The sequence below is a fragment of the Nomia melanderi genome, chromosome 11, assembly GCF_051020985.1.
Source record: "Nomia melanderi isolate GNS246 chromosome 11, iyNomMela1, whole genome shotgun sequence".
Classification (NCBI taxonomy): domain Eukaryota; kingdom Metazoa; phylum Arthropoda; class Insecta; order Hymenoptera; family Halictidae; genus Nomia; species Nomia melanderi.
In genome coordinates, this window is record NC_135009.1 from 4,638,233 (window position 1) to 4,663,468 (window position 25,236).

The 25,236-nt window shown below is 33.5% G+C and overlaps 1 protein-coding gene across 1 annotated transcript; it reads right to left on the reverse strand.

Annotated features, from left to right (window-relative positions):
- Nucleotides 1-3,721: 3,721 nt before the first annotated feature.
- Nucleotides 3,722-24,154, reverse strand: LOC116435165 (uncharacterized). The gene is made up of 9 exons (XM_076371963.1): nucleotides 23,853-24,154; nucleotides 21,726-22,684; nucleotides 17,652-17,932; nucleotides 15,029-15,432; nucleotides 14,383-14,457; nucleotides 11,394-14,060; nucleotides 9,973-10,056; nucleotides 6,068-6,991; nucleotides 3,722-3,941 (listed from the first exon to the last, which is right to left on the reverse strand). The coding sequence occupies exons 2-9, from the start codon at nucleotides 21,853-21,855 to the stop codon at nucleotides 3,722-3,724; spliced, it is 4,785 nt and encodes a 1,594-aa protein (XP_076228078.1). The 5' UTR covers nucleotides 21,856-22,684; nucleotides 23,853-24,154.
- Between the last annotated feature and the right edge of the window lie 1,082 nt (nucleotides 24,155-25,236).

A 25,236-nucleotide genomic window follows, 5' to 3' on the forward strand; every position in this document is an offset into this window, starting at 1 on the left:
ATACAGATATTTCACGATGTAAATGGGACCGTGCCATTTTATGGTGGAAAATATCAAAATAAAATCAACAGAAATTGGGTAAAAAGGAATAAAAACTGATTAATCAGCCGAATTCGTCAATCTAGTCATCAAGTGATCTAGCAGTACTTGACGGATAGTTTTTTCTTACAAGCATAATTTTTATTGCACTTGCAAAAATACAGTTCGAAACATAGACGATTTATTGGTACAACTATTACACAGTTAGTTTGACTCGCGCGATGGCTCTTTTCTCGTAGGCTGTTTCTCTTTAGTATTGTTTGGACACCAGAGAGTTAATGGCAACGTCGAATCGCCCTTTAGTAGGAAATTAAACGCTATCAAAAAACTACCTGGACGGATTAGGTATAACCTCGGTGACGGTTATTGACTATTAGATTCGTTAAAAAATATGGGTCTTGCGTTTTAGCGGCGATTCCTTAATTTCGTTAGACGCATTGATGTTTAATAATCGGCTCTAACTAACCAGAGGAGTCATTCATCATTGATCACTTTTTTGTGTCGGTGTTGGGAATTTTGATCGAAATAAAATATGCTTCATTGTACGTGAAATAGATATGTGGATAGGTGTTTAAGTTATCAGTTCATTGGTTTCAAATTGTTTTCTTAAGTTATGCACCTTTGAATTTAAAAATTCTTATTTATTTTTATGAAAATGTAACTATTGCAACCATTTGTTGAATCGTGTTGAATTTCCTTTTTATTTTAAGCTAAAATGTTTAATCTACTTAGTAGATCAGGTAAGGCTATTTTTATTGGTGGAAAAATTAATTTTATAATATTGAGAATATAGACAATTTTATATACTGTCCCATTTGTGGCTACAAAATGCTTTTATTAATCACTCTCACTAACTCATTCTTTATTTTAAACCAATCCTAATCTGAAATGCGTTATATCATATTTCATTTTAAATAAAATTCATGACATCGATACCAAAAAATGATCATTATCACGTAAAACGTCCCGAATTATTTTTAACGAATGTCGTTCAGCTTATGCCATTTTATTTAACACACGTAACACGTGATACGAGTACATTGCGTAATCGATTGACTCGCTTCGTTGTGCTCATTCGTATAAAAAAGCTTATAAAAACATTACAGTCGGAGTATTGTGCAGGAAGTTTAATAACGAACGGTACCATTAAAAAGGCAGAGAATCTGAGATAAAATAACGATTAAGAGAATATATGTTAAATTTTCTCGTTACAACCCTGCATTTTCAAGTTTATTAAAATCAACTGTTTCTTTTATCATCTCTTCACCCTTCCTTTAAGGTAAATTTATAACTTTCTAGTTACTCCATATCTTATAGGATATTTTGTAAAAAAGAAGATTGATTTCAACGTGTTTCACGAAGACCAACATGAAATCGAGGCAGTGTGAAGATACAAAGTGTGATCAAGGATATCAACGATAAATCAAATGAACAAAGAACAGTGCTAACGGTTAATACTTCTATCTACGATTACATAGTTTCATTTTGTTCATCTATATATTTATCGTAAATCAAATGGAATTTATTTGAAATATTTCCGTCCATTATATTGAAGTAAAAACAGCGCTTAAAGGGAGTTCAGGATATTAGCAATGTATACTAAATTCTCTTTTTTTGTTTTTATAAAATGAAGTAACATTTTGGAAATTGATAAATATTAAAAAACGAACATATAATGTACGCATATTTAATTCTTTTAAACATTAGATTCAAATCTAATCAACCTTATTAAAAATAATAATCATTATAATGGAATTGAAACAATTATGAATATTAATCTTTTTAAATCTAGTAATTATTGAATCGGTCCTCGTTTACGAATAATTTAATTTGGATATAAATGATTAATTTTATACTTTCTTGAGCTTTAAAACTTATTTTAGGAAAAATAATATGCAATATGCTTTGTGCAATATTAATTACAAGACGAAATAAAAAACGTTTAATTAATATTATCTTCACCTGTTTTAAAAATGAAATTAATACTATAAACAAATTAAAGTAATTTGTTTTAAAATGTGTTTTAAGATGTAGACCATTTTGAAATTATATTTAGTTTTTAAACTGTAATAGAACGCGTGGCAGTAATTATCTAAGAATAAACATTAAAAATATTCAATGAATAATTGAAATATTCTTCATTACGACGTGTTGTAATTTTGATATTAAATAAGCATTTTTGTTTCTTTTAAGAAATCGATATACATTCTTAAAGGATCTGAACTTCTCCTTTCAATAGTTACGATTACTTTAACACTGCATCTCACGTGCTTTAGCAGAATCTATAATGCAAAATCGAATCTATACCAATTTTTAAATCCGTACTCCTCTGCTGTCTATTTGCAAACTCTATAAACTGTCTCTACTCCAACGAATAAGTACAATGATTCATTTATCAATTATACAATCATAATGTTGGTTCTGTCATCTGCAATTGACGTTTGTTTTGTTTGTGTTCCCTAATACTTAGAATATATGATTTCCTCATTGAAACTCTCGTTGATCGGTATATGTGACTAGAGTTAAATAGCGGTTTGAACTTTCATCATTCTTAGCTCTACACTGCAAGAATAGAGCCTGATTCGTTAACGATAAGAATTATTTACGTGTATTTAAAATAATTCCTTTTTCAATTCCATCGTGCCGACTTTTGTTCATTGATTTCATAGGGATGATTCAAATATAAATGAGGTTTTTCTATTCTTAAATTCGTTGCTCAAATGATTAAATAGATTAATGACGAAACAATGAACGTTTATCAAAGGCTGTAATTAAAAGTCATACAAATTTGATTAGATATTTTAATATTCCAAATTTAAGAGAACTGTATATGTTATAAATACATACATTGGTCAAATTACAAATCACATTTTCAAATCAATAAGACATGAAAGTGTAAAACACTAAATGTTTAAAAATATTTCATTTTAAAATCTTTGTGTTCCCGACCAGCAAAACATAAATGCATAAGCTATAAATGTAGGGTCTTACGAACACAAAATAAACTTCAATTGCTTTCAAGTTAATTTTCGAACCAAGCAAGTATTTTCGTGTATTACTTAATTTTGAAGATACTCAATTGCAATGAAGCAGCGATGACGAAAAATATTCTAGATTTTCATATATCAAAATTAAGTATAAGGAATTTATATAGCAACATATTATATTAATTCTATTAAACTATTGTAAGATAATCTGTTAATTTAGTTTTACAGAACACGATGAATAATCAGATAAAGATTAAGCTTAGTAAAATTAATACTTGGATCGTTTAAGACAGAGTTTAATGCTGTGTCTATATATATTTTCCATCAACCCAATACTATTCCAATACAAAATTGATAGTATTCGTGTTTATTAAGTTTTCATTGAATATTTCTTCACCCAGACCAGTAGGAATCTTCATAAAACAGTATTCACGACTTTTATCATTCATTTACGTTCAAAGATACGTCAATAACACTCTGCATATTTGAACCATCCCGTTCGCACTCAAACCACACCAAATCTACTTAACACGATTATATACGTTTCGTTCGGATTATCTTATGAATATATTTCTCGACCGACTTCTAGAAAAAATCTGTTAACGCAATTTCATTTGTTCTGCCTTCTAATTACAACAAGGATAAATTATTCAGGGGCGTATCTTTGGATTTCCTTTTCGCTCCATGTTGAACCCTCAAAGAACGAGTCTCCGGATGCCGCATTCGCAGCAGAATTTCGCGGTTTCGGGGAACCTGGAACCGCACTCGTGACAGAATTTCGACATTTTGCACTTGGGCATGGCCGTGACCCCGTCCCCGTCGCTCCTGACCCGGTTTTGCCTCATATGGTCCTCGTCGAGCCGACCCGCCACGTCGTTGGTGCTGCGTCCATGGTGCGAATATTTGCGATTTAAACTAGGAAGGAGAAATTTAAAGAGGTTTTAGGCATGCGGAAGATAGTATTGTACTGGGGCTCATATGTTACGATAAATTCGATTAACCCTAAGACGAGCAAAGGGGGGAGGGGGCTCCTCGAATCCACCGCGGTAGGTGTACCACATCGGAAATTCGAGGAAAACATCAATTTTCTCACTTCAACAAATTTCATAAAACGATTTATTATCGACTACACTTTTAAAATTGTTACTGAATAGACGATTTTGGTTTGATGAAGATGTTAATCAGTTATCTGCGCTCAACGAGTACACACCATCTTAAAGCGCAAAATGGTACTAATTTTTTCAACGATCAATTATTTATTTGTTCAGATAAATGTGTTTCTTCTTCATTTTGCTTTAGTTTTTAGTTAGAATATCTTATAGATGCATTTATTCTGTGTTTGACAAGTAAACACTTTATTATTTGATTTTATGGCGCGCACAATGAGAGATTTTTCGAAAAAATATCTTCTTTCATTAACACTTTCCTTGACACAGTGACACAAACGTTGTATTCGGTCAATAGTCTCTGTGATATCGCTGACGTAATTGTTGACTTTACAATTTACGTAGATGGCATTTCACTGAGTGCAAATTACTGTCGTATCTCCACGCTTCAAAGGAACATATCGCGTCGCCGTGGCATATTTAAATATTCTTCACTGTTTTGTTCAAGTAATAGTTGATAATACAGCTAAATACACAAATGCAAAAGTAAAAAAAAAAGGTATATTGCTTTTCAGTAAGAAAATAAAAATTTCAATAGCAATGAAAGTGTTAATTTTTACGAATTGAAAGATTAATTACTTTCTTTTGCCTTTTTTCCTTTCTCTGCTACCTTTTGCACTTTTCATTACGGTCGCTAACGCAATTTTATTTGTTTCCAGACAACAAGTGTATTCACTTTTGTGGATACAGCTACTTACACAGCCACAACTACAGCCCTCAAAGTGTTAACCCTTTACGGTTCTATATTTGGACAAACTGGACAAACTGGACATTTGATTTTACTCTAGTATTCATTATATTTATGCGTAATATTATGTTTATATTCGTAAATAAGTATAATGTAAATAATACTCAAATAATTTCTAAATAAATTATAATAGTGCCGTATTGAGTTTTAAATTAAGTAATCCCTTGCTTTAGAATATCGAATGATGCAGTACAATTTTTAAACTGAATTTATTAAATACGATCATTATTCATTTCTTTCCAGTCAAAATAATGTATTATTCCTGTCTTATTAATATTTAATAATAAAAATAAACGAATATATACTTTGAACATAGAAGCTCTTGTTTTTTATCCAATCATTAAAACAATTCATTATTGCAAAAGAAATCGTTATGTAAACGTTAACACGTTGACTGCCACGGTACAATAACCACTAGGTGATTCTTATAGAGTTCCTTACCCTAAATACGAATCCGAAAACCAAATTGCTGGGTCATGTCGAGTTTTCGAAAAAAACTGGGTTTCTGTAAAAACGGTCGAATTTTTCAGAAGACCAAGTGTTACGTGAAAACTAAAAACGATAGACAGTTAAAATTTATCGCAGAAAATAAAGGAGACTTTCCCTAATACGTAGCTATAAAAATTTTGAATTTTGCATATCATTAAATGTTTGTAAATGATGATCAAAGTTTAAAAAAGTTTAGATGCGCGTACTTTGTATGCACTTCTATTACATTTCTACGAAAAGTGGGTTGGCTAGCACGAATTTGCTATGCGCCATTGGATTCTGCAGACATTTCTGAAGAGGAACCCTCCGTGGGAAGCGTGAGATCGGTTTTTCTTTGGGACAGGGTAAGAAAATGTCCGCGAAGAGCGCGTGACGGAACTTTCGCGCCACACGGACATCGCTCGCTGACCACAGCTATGCAGGGCCGTGACTACGCACTGTATAGACTTGGACCCCGGTCACTTCTTATATGTATATATAATGTTTAAATGTTTTATAAATTTTCGTAATAGTTATGACAAAGCTTTTCACGATCGTTCCGTTTTAAATAATTTGATGTTTGAAATGAAAATTTCAGACCGCAAAGGATAAATATTAAAATGTGAAATTTTTAATTAAATATCAGAATATATATTAACCTGCTATAAGCGGAGTCCCCGCTAAACTTGCCGTGATCCTGCCTCTTGTAGCTTTCCGGCGAAGACAGCTCCTCGTCGCTGTTCTGATCGTTCCGCTGTCTTCCGTGAACGGGGCTAGACACGGACAAGGGATCGTTTTTTAGGAGGGATTTCAGGGACGTGAAGGAACCGTTCTCATCCTCAAACGAAGTCATCAACTCGTCAAAGGCCGAGTTCGATCGTTTAATGTCTACGTCCGAGGACACTATGGAGCTTAGGCTAAGATTGCTGCCCGACAGGTTCGTATAATTGTTATTTCTATTATTCAAGCTGGCGTTAGAGGATCTCTGTGAATCATTGTTCTTATTAGAAGATTTCTTCGTCTCGTTAGAATTGTTCTTTTTATCGAGAGTAGTTTTAGGAGCGGAGGAAGCTCGAACGGAGAAAGAACGATTGACGGTTGGCCGGACCATTTTGGACGAGACTTTGTCGAGGATCTTCCGAGCCTTTTCGGAGCTACCAACGAAACTCCTGCTGCCTCGATTGTAGTCCTCTGACACCTCTCCGCCAAGAGCCTTCGATTTGTCGATAATCACTCGTCTACCTAACTCTTTGACCGGTGACTTTTTATCGACATTCGACTTGGAGTCGTCTTTTAAGAAGACTTCTCGGGACAATGAATTGGTTTCAGTCGAGTCGCTCGAGAAATCTGAAGTTAAGTCATCGAATTCTGTGGGGGGAGCTATTAAAGACGATCGTTTGTTGGGATTTGAGGAAGAAGTTTGATAAGGATATTTGACGAAGGCTGAGGAATGAGAGAGAGGAAACGGGGTCTCGCGGTTTTGCTCGAGCAACGGGCTGTCCGCTACGGATTGCTCGCTGGCATCCGACAGTAGGTCGTTCATCTGTTGCTCTGCTAGCAGGAAAGGATTGTAATCCTTGCCGCTGAAAATAGGAAGACAATTTTGTGACTAGGACACTTTAGGATACCTAGCAAGGTCCGAAAGTGTTTAGCTTGGCACGGAAAGATATTTAACACTTTATCTACTGGCTTACTAGAATGAAAACATAGTGCTGATATCAGCGGTACATTATTTCGAGTTATTATATTGGGCTGATTGCAAAAGTTTTCAAGTTTTTATTTTAAGAAATAAAAAGAAGAGTTTTATACACGTTATAATAATTTGAGAACAACGGTTATTTGTTTCGAAGAAAAACATTTTTTTGTTAACATACAAGAAACCTCAAAATTTTTACATCAACCTAATAAAAAGGAATAATTTCAAAATATTTGATACCTATGAAGAACTTATAATACGTTTTCCAATATGTGAACAATAACATAATTTATACAATGTTAATTTACTCATTTATACAATGATAAGCTCTAGTTTCTCAAAAATTCGGTTCAGAATCATTTGCACTGAAAATCCGATTTTCACTACTATCGATAGGTAAAGTGTTAAGAAGATTCTTTTATTTTCTTGTATTTTATATGATACTATTGTTATTTATTCTTTTATGAAATATAAGTACTGTATAAATAATGAAGTTATTTACTGAATTTATTTACTTACTAAGTATAAATATAAATTAATACTTTTATGAAGTATAAGTACAAAGGATTCGATTGGATACTACAAAATGTTTTTAAAGTTTTTCTCAAATATATGAAGATATTTGGATTTTATTACGTAACGAAACAAGTTAATAGCGAATACCATGTATGTGAAGTGTTTTGAAAAAATTTAGTCCTCAGAAAGGTTGTAAAGGTTGTAAAGGATGTAAAATTAAATAAACATTATGTTACACTAATATTATATTGAAAATGCTTAATTCATCAAACTAATATTTTGAAGAAAATTTTTGGTATCTTTAATATATATGTAAACATTTTATATTTATTAAATTTCCGTAATGAGAAAAAGGAACTTCTCTGACAATTTTAGCCATGGATAATTTGTATAATTTATTCAACAATATTTATTTGATTTAGTTTGGGTTACTGACAATATTCTAACAAAATATTGCTAATTTAATTTCACCTGCTTTACTATTTCACCTAAAGAAACCATTTTTTAAAGATACCCTTGGTACATATAATCCTGTTAAATTTGTGTTGTAAAATCTAACCCGAAACATTTTTGACTACACTATCTACTAAACTGTACCTTTTAAATACTTTTTAAATCTGTAATCTGAAATTAAATCCATGCTGCATGATACATTCCATTCAATTTTCATTGAAACACTTAACCCTCCGTAACGTATTGATATTTCAAAGTTGCACAGTTTCAGACTCGCGTTTACTAAAACTTAAGAAATATTTAATCGCATATAACAATCACTGGTCACGATACAAAATATCAGTGTAGCCTACTGTTTAGTTTATCGTTCTTGATATTCAATTAAGATACAAAAATCCTTTGTTTTGGTGTCATAGCACCAAAGCCTTGAAATTCTAATGAATTTTAATTTTCTTCTCCTAAACATAATTTCGTTTTTATATTTAATTTCTTATGATCTTAATTTTCTTCTTAAATTACAGAGGGTCAGAATAGAAACATCTTCAATCATGGAACAATGGTGCTATGCGTGATTTATAATTTTATTCAGGTTATTTCAACACCTCTCATCGAACGACGTGCCTGTTTCAAACACCTTGTGCTGTGGAAAACGAAAACAGGTGGTCAAAAGTGATATTGGTAAAAGAAAATCCAAAAATTTTTTTTCATGCTATAAAGAACTTCGGTGAACCGAACATTTTCTATAGTGGTGGTTGAAACTAATATACGTTTTCTATTCTAACAAACGATACTAGGTTGTACGCGTTAAACGGTAGGAAATAATAACACGTATGTATAATATTTATGTCAAGTCTTCTAGCCTTATGTTTCAGTTCTTATGTTTCAAATATATGAAACATGTTCTTTCATCAAGTTTTCAAAGCATATCTCTATGCGATATAGCGGGCAAATGCTCGGTAATGGGTTGTTTCATTCGCATGCGACACAGTGTACACTGATAAACGTGCCAAGATCGAGAAACCATGTCAACTTTTAATATCGATTTTATTTGGAATAATAAGTTTATTATTCAATAATAATAAACGTTCAAAAATCAACTTAATCATAGGGCCATATGGAACACAAGTCTTTAAAGTGATTTTTATAATATTTTCAAAAACTAAAACCTATTTAACCCCTTCTCCTATAATATCGTGACAGACTCGTGATGAAAATTTTAAACCGAATTCAACAAATCGAGGTGTTATTAATTTAATTTTAATATAAATTAAGTTCTATTTGCCTGTTATCAATTTTTAACTTTTAGAGCACGTATAGACACAGCATGAGTATCTAATTCTTTTCTTGTTTTAATAAATTATTAACGATAAAGTAGTTTTATCGAGCACAGTTGTGAAAGAATTCATAGGATAAGGCGTTAAAAAGAGAAATGTATTTCACAGATTTCATTTATTCTAAATTTATAGGAATGGCTGTTTAATGGTTTAACCTTTCGTACTCGAAAGGTTTTTCACTACATATATTCATTTTATAATGAAACATTGATTAAATGTTTGGCTGTATGAACTAGAAATAATACGCGAATCAAGGGATAGAATTATTTTATTTCAACATTTCACGTTTTATTATACTGTATTAAATTTAATACTGAATATCTAATTTTATAAGTTTGCTATTTCAAATCATATGGAGATTGTAAGTTACCGCTCGAGTACAAAGGGTTAATACGTCCTATAAGACTTAACATGGTTCTCTATACTGTCTGTATAGCTGATGTTTGGATTATATCCTGTTTGAAGCTTCTGCTGGGCTAACAAGAAAGCGAAACGATTCAAAAATATGATTTTATGGGGAACCAGAAATCTGTCATAGCGATTTGTTCAACCACCTGGAACTTACGTTCTACTGCTAAGTACAAGATTAAAATCCGGTCGCCTGCGCACGTAATTGCTCCATACGGGACGTAATGGCAGTGTTAAGTTCCTATAATATTTTACTGCGTTAAGAATTCTACGTAAAACGAAGAAACGATGGTTCTTCAATGTGCGAGTAATTGAATGACAAGATTGAATCCCAAATTATTCACTGTTATTTAAAACCTGTGAGTCGAATTATTTTCTAATAATGGATACCCTGAATGCATGAAATTCAAATACTTGCAAGCAACGCGTCGATCACACGACAATCTATTTCTATGTAATTCTGTTAATTACTTTTGCATTAGCAGGTCAAACTGTATTTCTAATAAATCAATTCTTTTCCCGTGAATAATATTCAAATCAAATAGGAAAATATGATGTGCATACTTTGGCAAGAGATGTAACATATACACACGTCATTAAGATTTTTAAAGGGTATTTGGTACAAGGAAAATTATAAGAAGCCATCATTAACACATTGAATGCTGTACAATTTCATAGAGCAAAATACATGAAATGGAAGAAATCAAATATTGAATAATTTGATTGAATTACATTATTTTTATTGCGCGTTCGTCTAGCTGAATATCACCACATTAGATAACATTATTTAGAATATAGAAATGTTTTCACATGATCAACGTTTAATTGTGTGAACCATAGTAATACGCTTTAGTTGGGGTCACCGGTGACTCCCACGGCATTCAACGTGGTAATATAGTTGATAATTTGTTTCTAATTTCAAAATTAAATTTCTCAAAGATTGTGAGCGAAGAAATAAATGATTCTCAGATTTTCCTATGATTATTATTCTCATTTTTATGCTAAAACACAAACCGTTAACCCCTTGCGGACAAACATTTCTTCAACTTCCAGGAACTCTTCCCGTAAAGAACCGATAATTCATAGAAGTCTTAAATATTAGAAAAAAACAAAACCACATATCAATCTCTCATTATTTGAGTAATGAAATGATTTATTTGCAGCATTTGACTTCAAATATGAAAGCTCAAAAGCTCTTCGTTACTGTGGCATTCGACCGCAAAGGATTAATACACCGAAATCTACATGAATTATTCATCGAATGTTTAACCCCTTGATCTACAATGTCGTGTCAGACTCGAGACGAAAATTTTAATCCGAATTTAAGAAATCTGCGTGTTATTTATTTTTGTTAAATATAAATTAAATATTATTTTTCTATTATCAATCGTTAACCTTTATAGTAAACGTGGGCATAGGATAAGCATAAAAGTTTGTTCTTTTCTTAATGAAGTATTGACAGTAAAGTAGTTGTATCGATCATAATGAAGAAATAAATCATAAGGCAAGGAGTTAAAAATACGTAAAAAAGGAAAAAGAAAAATTCGTTGGACAAAGTTACCATTCAACCCGCCCTACCTGCATTTCATCAAGGAAGAGTTACTCGGAACAGGAGGAAGGATATGGACTTTTGGATTTCTCTTAAGAAACCTGCTAGTCCGTTGACACGGCGAATCGAGATTAATTAAACGATGTCTGGACGTCTTCGACGCCTTTTCCCAATAAGTCTGGGTACTGATCGTTCCTCTTTCATCGTAATCCTTTTTAACCATCACCGTGGTTCCTTTGATCTCCGGCAATATCCTGAACCTGATGCTCCTATTTCTAGTCCCGATTTCCTCGATCGTCTCCACCTCGAGGGTTTCCACCTGTTTAACACCTGCAAGATCCACGCCATCGATCGACGATAAACTTTCTTTACTGCTATTCATTTCGTTCGCATTCCCGAACATCTTATTTTCTATCCCGAACATCTTGTTTTCTATCCCGATCATCTTCGAGTACTGCGACTTCCAGGCTACGCCCGACGATTCTTTCACGGTCATTCGGGACTCCGATAAAATCATCGATCGTAAATTCCGCGCGTCAATTACGTTATCTCTGATGGAGGTCTCGTGAGCACATCTCGGTACAACTTCGTATTCGTTGATAGATTCATCGGTAGTGTAATCGAAATCTTTTGACGAGGAATTTTTGTAAATTTCTTGCACTTCTTCGTCTGCGATTTCGATCGTTTTGGTAATGGGCTTCGTGAATTTCGACTCACTATCTGTCTTAGGATTATCTATTACGTCTTCTTTGTAATCTTGACTAATTTCTTCCGAGTTTATTTCGCGTTGATCTTGTTTAGATAGTTGTTGAATTTCTTGAAAATCGACAACTTGCGTTTTCGAAGATGCTTCTTGATTTTTTTCAAATATTGTTGAATTTTTGTTTGTTAAGGACTCGTTGGTATTCATAGATTCTCCGACACTTTCATCGATAGCTTTTAACGAACATTTACAGATGGTCGTCTGAATAGCCATGTCGTTTTTATTGATAATTTGAGTATTTACTTCTCCTTCTTGAATCATTGATGATCTATCATTTAAAAAACTATTGGTTGGGTAATCTTGATGTTTTGTTAGTGTGATTTCAGTGTCTATCTTTTTTAACTTATCGAAATCGGTATGAGTCGAATGTGGACAAATCGATTCTTCTATTTCAACGCGATATAACAATTCAGATCCTGTCTCTTTATTTATACTTACTTCCCATTTATTTTGAGGAGGAGTATTTAATTTCTTCGGTGAATTTTCCAGTTCATTCCAATTATTTGCGATATCAAACGGTGTGCTCGATCTACTTGGACGCAATACATCTTTCAGGAGAACAGGTTCGTACTCAATCTCATTTAACTTTGCTTCAATATCGCAGAACTCTGTAATATCGTTATTATTCTTTGCGAGAAATTCTGATTCATTAATAGTACAAGAATGATCTGCGTTATTTACATTTTCCTCTTTAGCTTCCCAAGTGTCTACTAGTTTAGATTCATTTTTATCTCTTGACAGTGTCTTAGACACCTCATCGTTAATAGTTAAATTATTTTTATCTACCTCTAAATTATTTAATTCTTCAGAAAGTTCAAATTGTTCAAAATAAATTGGGGATGCCAATTTTTCGTTAGAAAGTTTCATCAAATCCTCTTGCACAATTTTTTTGTTCGTATCATCAATTTTTCTTTGAAAATCTCTACACGTTTTACTATTATTACTTTTATCCAGAATATTTGTTTTCGAGTACACAATTTTAGCATTGTCAAAACAATTCACTTCTTTCTGACTTCCTTGATGAAATTCTTTACAACCAGGAGACTTCAACCGTTTCCTCTCCAAAATTTTGTCCCTTGCCGATTTGAAGCATCCCGAAAATTTTTCGGAATTTTTCGATTTCTTTTTTTTGCAGTCCAAGTCCTTCAAAGACTCATCATCTGTCCTTTTCTTTAAACACTGAAAATCGTAATTAATAGAGCACGTATGTAGCTTTTGTACCTTCTCTACATTTCCCAAACAAAATTCCACTCGAGGACTGTTTTTCACAGGTTTCCATCTCCATTGATCCCATAATTGGGGGTCATTAATTTCTTCAAATGATTTTTTGAACGAGTAGGTTCGATTCAATCTCGGTGTAGCAGGTGGCCAATTAATTGGACTCTCTGTTCTTGAACTCAACCTGTTCATATCCACAGTCGAGTCATCTAACTCGACCTTCGATTCTTTCTCTTTTAGAATAGAATGTATAAGATGTCTATTTCTTTCATCATACTCATAGGAACTCAAACCTTTAATATCCCTTTCATTACTTTCATTTGGATGATCCTTTTCCTCACTGATCCTTTTCCAAGTAGTCAGTTCACTTCCTGAATATATGTTGCAAGGTTTCACGGTCATCCCAATGACATCAACGTTAATGGAAACGTCATTCAGCTTTGGATTCCCTTGGCTCCTAGCGGAAACGATGTTCGACTTCTGCGACCTAGCTGAAAGCAACAGCTGATTCTTCTCATCGGGTTTAGCTCGACAGTGTTTTAACTGATCTCGCTTGGTCGTCTTCCGGGCCTGTTGTTTGCATCTCGGGGAAGGAACGATATTGAATTCTTCGAGATTTTGTTTCTTATACTTTAAGGGTGGTACAGGAAGGAGGGTTCTTTTACTAAGGGGCGCAGGTCGAAATGTAACCGGTCCGGACTCGTCTTCTGGTGGCCTGAGGATGAGGAAACAGGATCAAGGATGTATGACCTGACATCAAGAGAGCCGTCAACGTTTTTAGAAGAAATTGCGAATAACTTTGTGATTATTATTTTAATGGAAAGTTTAATTTATTTTATAATATCTCTTAGCAAATACTTTTTGGTGTCGTTCTCTTTTTTTTATTTGCAAATATTTCTCCGGTGGAAACAACCTTGTCCCTTTTCTTTTTCCTCGTGCACACTAGCCACAATTAAACTAATCGTAAATACTACGGATTTCTTATCGTATTTTTTGGTAATACTGATTGCGTAGCTGGGAAAGTGTAAGGCGCTTACCTATTCGTGCGATCATTTGGTCTAGATTTCATTGGTCCTGTCGGATTTGCCTCTTTCGATTGTCCAGAACGTCTTCTGTAATAATGAAATTTTTTTTATAAATTCGTATAGTTAGAAAAGAATTTTTGAGGTTCTTACTCATAATTATTATTCACAAAAGTTTTTGTAAATTCATGTTTGTATTATTTATTTTGTCGTCCACTATTAAGTTACAGACGTTCTTATAAATGCATACTGTTTTTTCACATTTATTTACATTTTTAGAGAAGCAGATGTTTCTTTATTTGTATATTAACACGTTGACCATCGCTAAAAGCATCAGTTTTTTATATATCAATTGTTCTTTTAGTAATAATGATAAAAAGGAAAAATTATTAATTATTTAGTGTGAAAATTCTTACGTTACGTAATTATTTAGTTATTTACGTTACTGAGCATTTTTATTCGACATCAGTTACCTTACAAATGATAATTATTATCTTGTAATTTGTAGTAAGCTTCGGTAATCGGTGACTGTCGTGGTAGTCAACGCGTTTAACTTTTACTTTGCATTAACTTCTATTGTCTAGTTATGCGATACCATCGTGATACTTGATATGTGTAATACAACAAGCGATAAACATCAGAACTATATATGGTAACTTACACAATAGCAGGTTTCTGCTTGATAGGATCATCATTGCCTTTGTTGCAGTTCGGTGCCGAGGCGCTTTCCTTGGCTCTATTCATGGGCTGCGTGGGCGATGTTTTGCTGCCGGAATGAAGATTCGTAGCAGAGTTTGGTGAATATTTTTCGCGTGTAATTTGTCTGCGACTCTTCAAAGATGGGGCCCGATACTTCATCCGAGCTTCGAGTCGTTCCTTGGCAATATTCGTTGCTGGGCTGACTGGCACCTGTGCGATTCTATCCTTACACCAGGCCACGTGCCTATCGTAAGCTTTGATACCAAAATGGCGGTTGCAGGTGGGACAGACACCCTGTTCGTTTGCGCGCGTCGGAGCGCTTGACGAGAGAACCGTTGTGCATGATTTTTGCATCGTGCCGTCCACCTGAAATTATATTAGACAGTAAATAATGCTTAGTACAATAAATATGTTATTGTATATATTAAGATTCTTTTATTTATATTTTTCATAAATAATAAGAACATGACTAACTCTGAGATAGGAAACACGTGAGACGTTTTTTGAGGACAATGTGTACGCCAAAACAAGTCAGATTTTATTTTTTAGGAAATTAGAATAATAAGGACTTTGTACTGAGAATGGCATAAATTTTGTATATATATTTTGTTATGCAGTTAAAAATTCTTATGGAAGATATACTCATCTATTAAAGGACTTTTACTTACGTCGTACATAATTTTGAAAAAAAGACACTATTCTTATTAAAAAATGCCAATCTTGGAAAGATTAATATTTTGTTTCTCACATTGCCCACGTATGGATGACACATCTTTTGGAATGGAAATAAAAGTCAATATTTAAAATAAAACGCTCATTCATATATATATATATATATATATCTGACTGTGACGCATATATTATTATTAGAATATTAAATCATTATCATTATTATTTAACTAAAGTAATTTTAAATTTATAATACTAAATTAAAAGTCATTTTCTATTATGATTGTATGCATGAGGTGATTGCGTTGCGCTGAAAGGAGCGGCTAATGAATGTTAGCACCGAGGATCATCAATGGCGCCTCGTATCTTGCGGAAAAATATTACTTTCTCAATCGAAGATATACACAATCTGTGTTTGCCGTTTAATTGTTTTTATATGAGAACCGTATACTATACAGGTATTGTTTATTTATAGCAAAAATGGCTTTTTCATTTCAGTCAAAATATTTTTAAATTGCAGTGCACCTATCCAAGAACACGCGTTTATTGTCTGAGAAAAGCTCATCGCATTCGCATGCATTTGGTTATACATGTACCATAAAAATGGTGGTTGCGAACATAATATTATAGTGCGTGGTATAAGAACATTCATCTCACGCGCGAACGCACTTGCCTCATTCGCGATGCATCTGGGTTAATCTGCGTTCTACCTGCAATTCTCACCACGCGTTGCTCTCCACCTGCTTTCTGTTTCAATTTGATTCTCACGGTTTATATTTACCAATTATCTTAATTGCATACTACTTCGTGCAAAGTAAACGATTTTTACACTTCCCACTTACATGAATGGCAGATAAAATAGTAGTTAACACAGTTCATGAATGACAGCAGATGTACAAACTGAAATTTTTAAGTATCCATTTCTAATACGTAAAATGAAATAAATGGAGGTTCTTTACTGATTACAGTAAAAGTATGGATATTAGGATCTTACAATACAATTTAATGAGAGATGATTCGGAGCTTGTAACGGATCATTAGTTTACCGCAACTTGTGCCTACAACCTTTAGATACTATGTTACCACTAATTTTCATAAAATCAATTGTCTATTAAAAGATTGGTAAAGCTTATCAATTTATGTTTTGTGAATTGCTACTTATCAAAATTTTTTCAGATTTTATACTAATGATTAAATAGAAAATTATTATTTTCAGAAACTTCATTTAACTTCTTATTTTCTTACAGCTGACTTAATATATCAGTTAGTTTATTTAGATTTGGCAAAAAAATCAACGTATTTCGTTGAAAATAAGAATTCGAATTGTCCCAAGCAAAGCTACCTATAAAGTCCTCGAGAAAGTCCACTTTTCAAGGGTTATTTGGGTTTAATAACACTTCTAGCATAATTATTTAGCCATACCTTTCGACTGCTACAAGTTAGACGACAACAGTATAACGCTGTAACATTATTGCCAAATTGGCAGTCATCAAAAACCTATACAGTTAAAACTAAGAAACAGATACTGAAGACTCAATGTTTCCGCAAGGATTGCTCTTCCAATCTTCTTACACCTTGTAGATTTAACAAAAAATTCCCTTTGCTCGATACGTCGACGAAATGAATAATTCTTAAATTTATTTAAAAGATCACCTCACCCAATTTCAGGTGACACGGCAGTCAAAGTGTCACGGCTATCAATTCAACCTACATTATCGAAAACGTTTGAAGCTTTCACAGCCAGGAATATTATGGTAAGTGTTCAAAGTTTCCAGATGTAAGCCGTGTCCATTAGGAATGATTAGCATCGCAGCTGGAATCATCAGGGGTTTGAGAACTCATGGATACTATATCAGTATTACCGATACAGTAAAAACTTTCAACACTTATCACTATCAAAAATGTTACAGACTTACAATTTCGTTGCGAGCGGCTCTAATCTGTCGCAGGAAGTCATCATGCGTTTGCTTCCAAGTGGATTTGAATCCGTCGGTCCTGTTGTCCTGTGCGGACCGCCTTTTCTCCTGCCTGGGTAAGAACTCCGCCAGCTCGGTGCCCTGTATCCTTTGTTTCGCCGAGTCGAACGGCTTCCTCTTCTTATTCGCAGTCTGCTCGCATATCCTCTTGTGCTTCTCCAGCGACTGCGGCATAAAAGTCCGTGCGCAGATCGCGCACGGCAGAAGGATGGGCGGCACATCTGTGTCCATTTACCGAGAATTAGTCTGTTGTTGACGCCGATGCTCCCCTCCTGTTTCAGGAGATGCGTCCGTGGATCGAGCAGAGTGAGTCAGAAGAATTTCGATAAACGCTGAACGGAATCAGTGAACCGATATCAACATCTACCCTAAAGGTCTCCCCGATGTCCCTTCAACGGAAGAGAACCCGTCCATCCTATACGAAGGACACGAACATCGACGATCGAATAGTTTGATCTGACTCAGTCTGCGCGAAGTTTGGTACAAAGTAAACTCAAGCGCCATTTAACACGTCGAGAGACTCGCCTCGTGGGTACATACCGACGGCTAAATTAGAAACAGTTATTAAACACTGCACTTGCTAGCGGTAAGAGACTTATCGACATCTTTCCCAGTGAAACGTTAAGCTTCCAAATAGGAGGCAAACTTCCGAAACAATGAATACAAAGGTTTTACTGTTAGACACCCTCTCAGAACCTGCGTTTCAAGTTACGTATTGTGATTCACTGATCAATCAGGTCTCCATTCTTAGCAGCTTCTATCGACATCATTGAAGTCACTTTACATTAAACATTTGCGTTCGAACTGAACATAGACTGCACTTGCACGTGTAATTCGTATGACGAACAATCATAGAACGTTAACTTCAACAAATTCATCGAATATTTACGCGACGAAATGAAATTAAAAGGGACCGATCACGAAGGAATTCCAGGGTTAGAATCAACGATACCAGTAAGAGGATTGCGCTGAGCCTGCCGGAGATCAACGATTAACGTGTACGACAGAGTCCCGTGTCGCGGCAGTGCGTTTATCAACGGGACGATAATTAATCAGGTTTGTCGCGAGGCTAGCCGATCGCGGACACCTGCGTGGTTCTCCAACTAAAACGACATCCACGGCGAGGAGGACGAAGACGAGGTGTCGCCCCCGCGAGAGCAGCTCGCCCACGGAGGAGCAAGCTTCCATTTTAGGCATTATGAGTTACCGTTCGAGCATTGTAACTGTTCCACGCGTGGAAGAGATCCGCCGCGCGTGCTCCCGTGGACGCCGATTCCTTCCGTCCTCGGTTTTCCGCGGATGGTATGCCCGCCAGGCCGTGTAACGCCTTTTCTATGTGTCACCTTCACGGCTGGATTACGAATCCAACCGCTCTGATGGACAGAATTCTCTTTTTTCACTGTTTCCTTTCGTTCTAACCCCCTGCCCTACGATTTAGTTTCGCAGTTATACTTGTTAAAACTACTCGTCGTTAATGATTTATTAGAAAAGTCCAAAAATTGCATGCCATTTCTATGTCCAATTTTATTCTGAAACATACTAACTATAATAACAAGAAAGACAATGTTTCGTTTGAACCCAAAGAAATTGAATGACATTTATATTTGTTAGACTATGTTAGAAATCTTCGATAGTCTGACGCCATATTATAGGCCGAAGGATGAACCCCTTGTTTTGTAACATTGAGACACGTGAACAGGATTTGAACTCCTTGTGCTGTGACATCGTGTCGGATTTGTGATGTGGATTTTAAACTGAATTCGTCAAATCTAAATGGTATTTAATCTTTTCGAGCATGAATTGAATGTTACTTTTTTTATTAGCAATCGTTAAGATTTACAGTAAACGTAGATATAAAATAAACGTTAAAGTCTTCTCTTTTTCCAATAAATGCAATAAAGTGCTTTTATTAAGCACAATTGTAAAGGAAATCAAGGGGTTAAAATAAGTTTATAAGTAGCAGTTGTTTTGTTTTCTTGTTGAAATAGGAGATGTTTTTATTGTGAATACTTCAGTTTTAGAGAAAAATTAGTTACTTCTTTAGCGAATTATTAACGACAAAGTGGTTGTTGTTCGTAGAGACATCGTAAAGTAAATGATTAAGAGATATATGATTTATGAGGCGTGCAAGTAAGCAGGAAGTAAAAATATTATATATGTATGTGCTACAATAATTTATATATGTATAATATGTTATTGTTCCTGCAGACGAGTAAGAATTTATGTAAATCTACAACTATTATAATATTAATAAAATGTATTGTAAAACTTTGTGTTTTTGCATTACTGTTCATGAAATATTTTCGTGGATTACTTTACAAAAATTAGAATAAAGGTGGCATTTATGCTATGATGTATAAGATTATTGTAGCAAAAAATAAAGAGTAAATGATATAATGTTTATTTGTATTTTATAAATTTTCAAATAATATAGATATATAGAATCTGAATAACACATGGTTTATTAAAAAATCTGTGGATGTCAATTTGTAGTCACCTAATATTTATTGATACACATAATTATAAATTTACTTCATATGCTATGTACTTTGTTGTATGTAATTAAAACCAATTCTTTTATTTGTAATATTAAATAAAAGTAAAGCATACAATAAATATGGTGCAAAAAAATTATTGTTAAATTTTGTTAATCAATGAAAAATTCTTATTTTTATTCTTTAAATAAGTTTGTTTTTATTAAACGTAGATTCACTATTCCGTTCATCTAATCGTAATAAATAATATAATGTTTTAAATCATGAAATACAAAGAATAACACCTTTTGTTTCCCTAAATAATGACTTCACCATATGAACATTATCTGTTATCTAAACTTTATTGCTTCGATTAGTTTTGTTACAATTAATTTAGAGTTCTTCAGAATCTGCATTTCTTATGAATATTATGAAATGTATAAAAGTTATAAAAATTATAACTTTCAAATACCTTGCCATTGAAATTAAAAACATTAAAGAGCCACAACTCCTTGCCCAATAACTGCAATAGTATCCCTTCTTAATCAAAATGCAACGGAAAAGCGTGTCGATGGAAAACAAGTTTTTCCTTTCGTCGAGCTATTAATGTTTTGTAAGATCTAAGGTCGAGAAATCTGTATAGCCAGTAACGCAATTGCTATGAAAGAATGAAGCAAATGAGCGTGCACAACGAAGGCTGCAAGATGAAAAATAACGCTGTGATTCTTTTTCACTACCAAATGAAGAAATAGACATAAAACTTCTCCAATGTCAGAACTAACATATTCACAAAAATTCTATTATTTTACTATTTATAAGATCGGTAGACCAAAAACAGTGAAACTGTAATTAAATCGCTAAAATGATATTAACCAACATTTCACAATATCTACTGATTAAAGATGTCTTATTACATGATAATTAACATAATCTTTCCATTTACTTTCATATATAAATAGTATAGATTGATGTATTGTAAATGAAACTCAATTTAATTTAATGCCAATAATTATCTGCGGATAAAATAAAAGTGAAATAAAAATAAAGCTTATTGTTCTAATCGGAGAACTTTGTTGTTACGTGCACTCAAACTTTTAATTAAAAGTACAACCTACATAACAATATAAAGCTTAGACATCTGTTCTCGAAAATACTATAACTAATACTAATAACCTTTTCAGGCAATCTACTAAAACAAAATTGTATCACGACACTTATATTCTTCGGAAATGTACAAACATCCTCAAAAATTTTCGAACATTCCATTTAATTACAAAAACTTATATTTTCAAACAATCATTGCTGTAAAAACCACTATAATCCCAGAACAATAGTATAAAAGAAGTACAATTCTTACAGGAAACATTTCAACTAGCAAAATTATCAATCAACATCAAACAAACCCTTAATTAGACATCAATGACCTATTAATAAAGAAGAATTAAGAACAGTCAACGTTGAAACGAAGTAAGAGTATTCAAGAAAAAGGAAGAAAATTCGAACGAGTCTCCAATTCCTCGTTGGAGGGTGAAGATCTCACCTGATTTGGAATATTTCTCGACCTCCGTTACTTTCCCCGATTCGACAGGTTGCACTTTTGATATGTAGTGATCGTAGGGGGGCCTTTGGTCCGCCCCTGCGACGGTTCTCCTCGAAACGCAGCACAACATCGAACAAACAGCATGGAAAGACACTGACTGAGCTGCACCATAATCACGAACCTGCTCTTGTACGCAACGTTCACGCAGCCTCTTTCGCCTCTTATAAAAGAGACTTATTTTAGGTGTCACCGCGAGAGCATCAAGAGAGATAGCTCCTTCCAGCGCGTAGCAATGGCGCCGAGTGGACGCTGAATACTTAAATGAATGAATGAATGGAACTTTGTATTGAACGAATGATAACTATGTAAGTAAGAACTTTTTGAATTCGCAATCACTTATATAGCTTCCAAATTTCGATCTGAATTTCTTAAAGGTTTTTAATTTTTCTGTAAAAAATCGTTTTACTTGATTCTTTCTGTTTCTGTTTTTAATCATTGAAATTAATAATAAAATACACAGGAAACTCGTGAACTATATACCTACTTTCAGCAACTGTTAGAATGAAATGGCTCCCGAAAAATATGTATTGAGGTCTGTGATACTTTAGGGTACTAAAGACTAAACCAAATTGGATTCTAAATCGATATGACATTAAGAGAACAAATATAATCCCTTTATTTTAACCCACATAGTAATAGAAGACTGTAGAAAACGAAGACTTGATGCAAATGGTTTTTCTTAGTAATTTATAACAATCTATCGTAAATTCAACTTAGTTTAAGGGCGTTATTAATTCCTTTAGGTGATTGTACTATTTTTTCATTTATTCATAATCACAGAAGCTTTGACAAGTCTCATAAGTGCAAGGAAGTGTCCAGTTGCAGCGAAATATCGATTCCATTCAAGCTCATGTCCCTGTTTCTTTTACGAGTTCCGCTTCCGGTAAATACACGCCCTCCTTAGCCATGAAACGTGGATCACGATTAAACGTAATAAATCGATCGATAGTTGAAAGAACCAGAACTGGATAAAATACTTTAAATATAATTTAAAATATGAAATGCTGTACCGTTCAAATGAAATAATATTTTAAATAAGTGACGAAGTTTCCGTAAAGTTTATTATTTCAAACATCTAAAGCAAAAAATAGAATATTTTAATTTTGTGCATTAAATATTTGTTCACAATATTTTATTGGCAATAAAATTAAATTGGAAAAATGGTATAATACGAGAAATAAAAAATACTGAATATGAAAATTAAGAATGCTTTTAAATGAAATTCAATTTCCGAAGATTCTAGTATTAAATAATTCAATATTTGTGTACATTCAGTTCTACTCGATTAATTATATAAAATTGAATAGTAATAGTAATAAGCACAGGCGAGGTATATAGGATAAATCAATCACGCGATATGTTTTCACATCACTATCGACAAAGCGATGGACCTACACAAAATTACTCAATAAATTTAATATAATTAACAATATAAAAATTTTTATAAAGTGGACCTAATATGATTTGGCGGGAACAAACACATGTATTAATTAAATTTATAAAAGTGGCATTAAAGGTTGCGAATTACTAGTAGTGGTATGGTATTATAAAATTTCTTAGCCAACTATAAATATAACTGCTATCATAAAAATTTAACATCATTTCTACTTCTCATTTCTTATATAATATAGTAAATATTTTTAACTCATTTATTTATCAAATTCAAAATTTAGTTCCATAATATCTCTGAATTAATTCACGGATGTTTCAAATAAAAGAGTCAAGAACTTTTCTTAGATCCCAAAAGATCTATTCAAGTTTATTTTAAAAATCAATTTTTAATATCAAACGAAACTTTATACCACGCTCATCAGTATGCCGTCATAGTATTAAGATAAATTCAACGATTCGTAATCTGAACATAAAGTAAATAGCGCCTGTGCTGTCTGCAGGTACCATCATTCATCCACTGTTACCAGTACCATGGAAATAATAAATTGTTTTTCATGGAAACAAACTCGTTATGATTCGACCGTATATACTTGCGGCGGGTTGTCACGTCAATAATCGATTCACCGATTGAAAAACATCGCGATTTTGTGCACTCCGTGAAATCTCTACCCTTACCTCCTCGCCGGTCTCTCTTTCGAGGAATGCTGATCAACGACAGATAAGATCGGATAGGTAGCTCGGACCCATCGCTAGCTCCTCTCTGTTCCGCTCGTGCGTCCGAACGCGCTCGTGGCCGCGTGCGTGGTTCTCGGGTATTATATTTTTAGAAGACGGTCTCGGCCGCGAAACTGGAACCGGACGGAAGTGCAGCGCAGAGAAAAAGCCCTCCGGACGATCGTTACGATCTCTCGATGCGTTATTTATGGCAGGCGAACGGCCGCGGTCACGTAAATACTGGCACGAACGATTTTCCGTGTACAAACTTACCCTCAACCTCCGCCATGTTAGTTGTCAGGGGGAAAACAATGATCGTCATGGTAACCCACGATGACCATTAGACCACGGAGTAGTTTGGATCAAATTATCAAATGGTCGAACACCGAGACTCGTGATTGCAGACACTTACAATTTATTTGTTTGTTCGTTATTTCATTAGGATTGTTTAATTTTTTAGGTCCTGAATGGCGTTAGTCTTATTTTTTTAACGATTTCTTTGTTTTAAACATTTGCTGTTTATTTTAGACGTTTTTTACGAGTATATTAAATATAAATGTTTGTTAGAACTGTTAGGGTATATGTAAATATAATAATACTTTAAATGAAATTAAAAAAGAAGTTTTAGTATATTTAGTTATGCTGCTATTTTGACTATAATAACATCTTGGAGTATTTTTAAATGTGAAGAATTTTTGGATTTTGTGTGGAGAAATTAGTTAAATTATATTTATATTTATTTAAAGGAATTTTTCTTTTTGCTTTGATGTGTATTATTAATTTATACATACTGCAATAAATATTTTGTCCTGAAGTATATTTGTATATTTGTTATACTTCGTTAATGGATTACTTACTAGTAGAGATTAAAATATTGTTTAATTTCTTGTAATAAAATGTAGATTATCTGACACAATACTTACATATTTTACTCACTTGTTAATAAATTGTTTGTTACTGCCTATTTTTTCAGTGCGTGTAATAACAGTTTTTTTTCAGTGCGTGTAATAACAGTTGTAAATATTATGAATTTAAAAATTTATAATTTTTCGTACTCGTATTAATGTACTGTCAATATTTTATTATTTCATGTTTTATGCTGAAATTTTACTATTATGTGAATCTTGTGTCTGCTAATTACAAACTTCACTTATAATCAGATTAAATGGACATATCTTCTATTGTCTATCAATTTCTAATCCAGTGCTTGTTTACATAAATCATTATCAAGAAGAATCAGATCGGTTCGTTATCTATTTGAAATTCAGTGCAGAAAATACCGCCACAATTTTATTTTTTTACTCGCCATCTATAATAAAACACCCAAATTATTAGCCAAATAGCA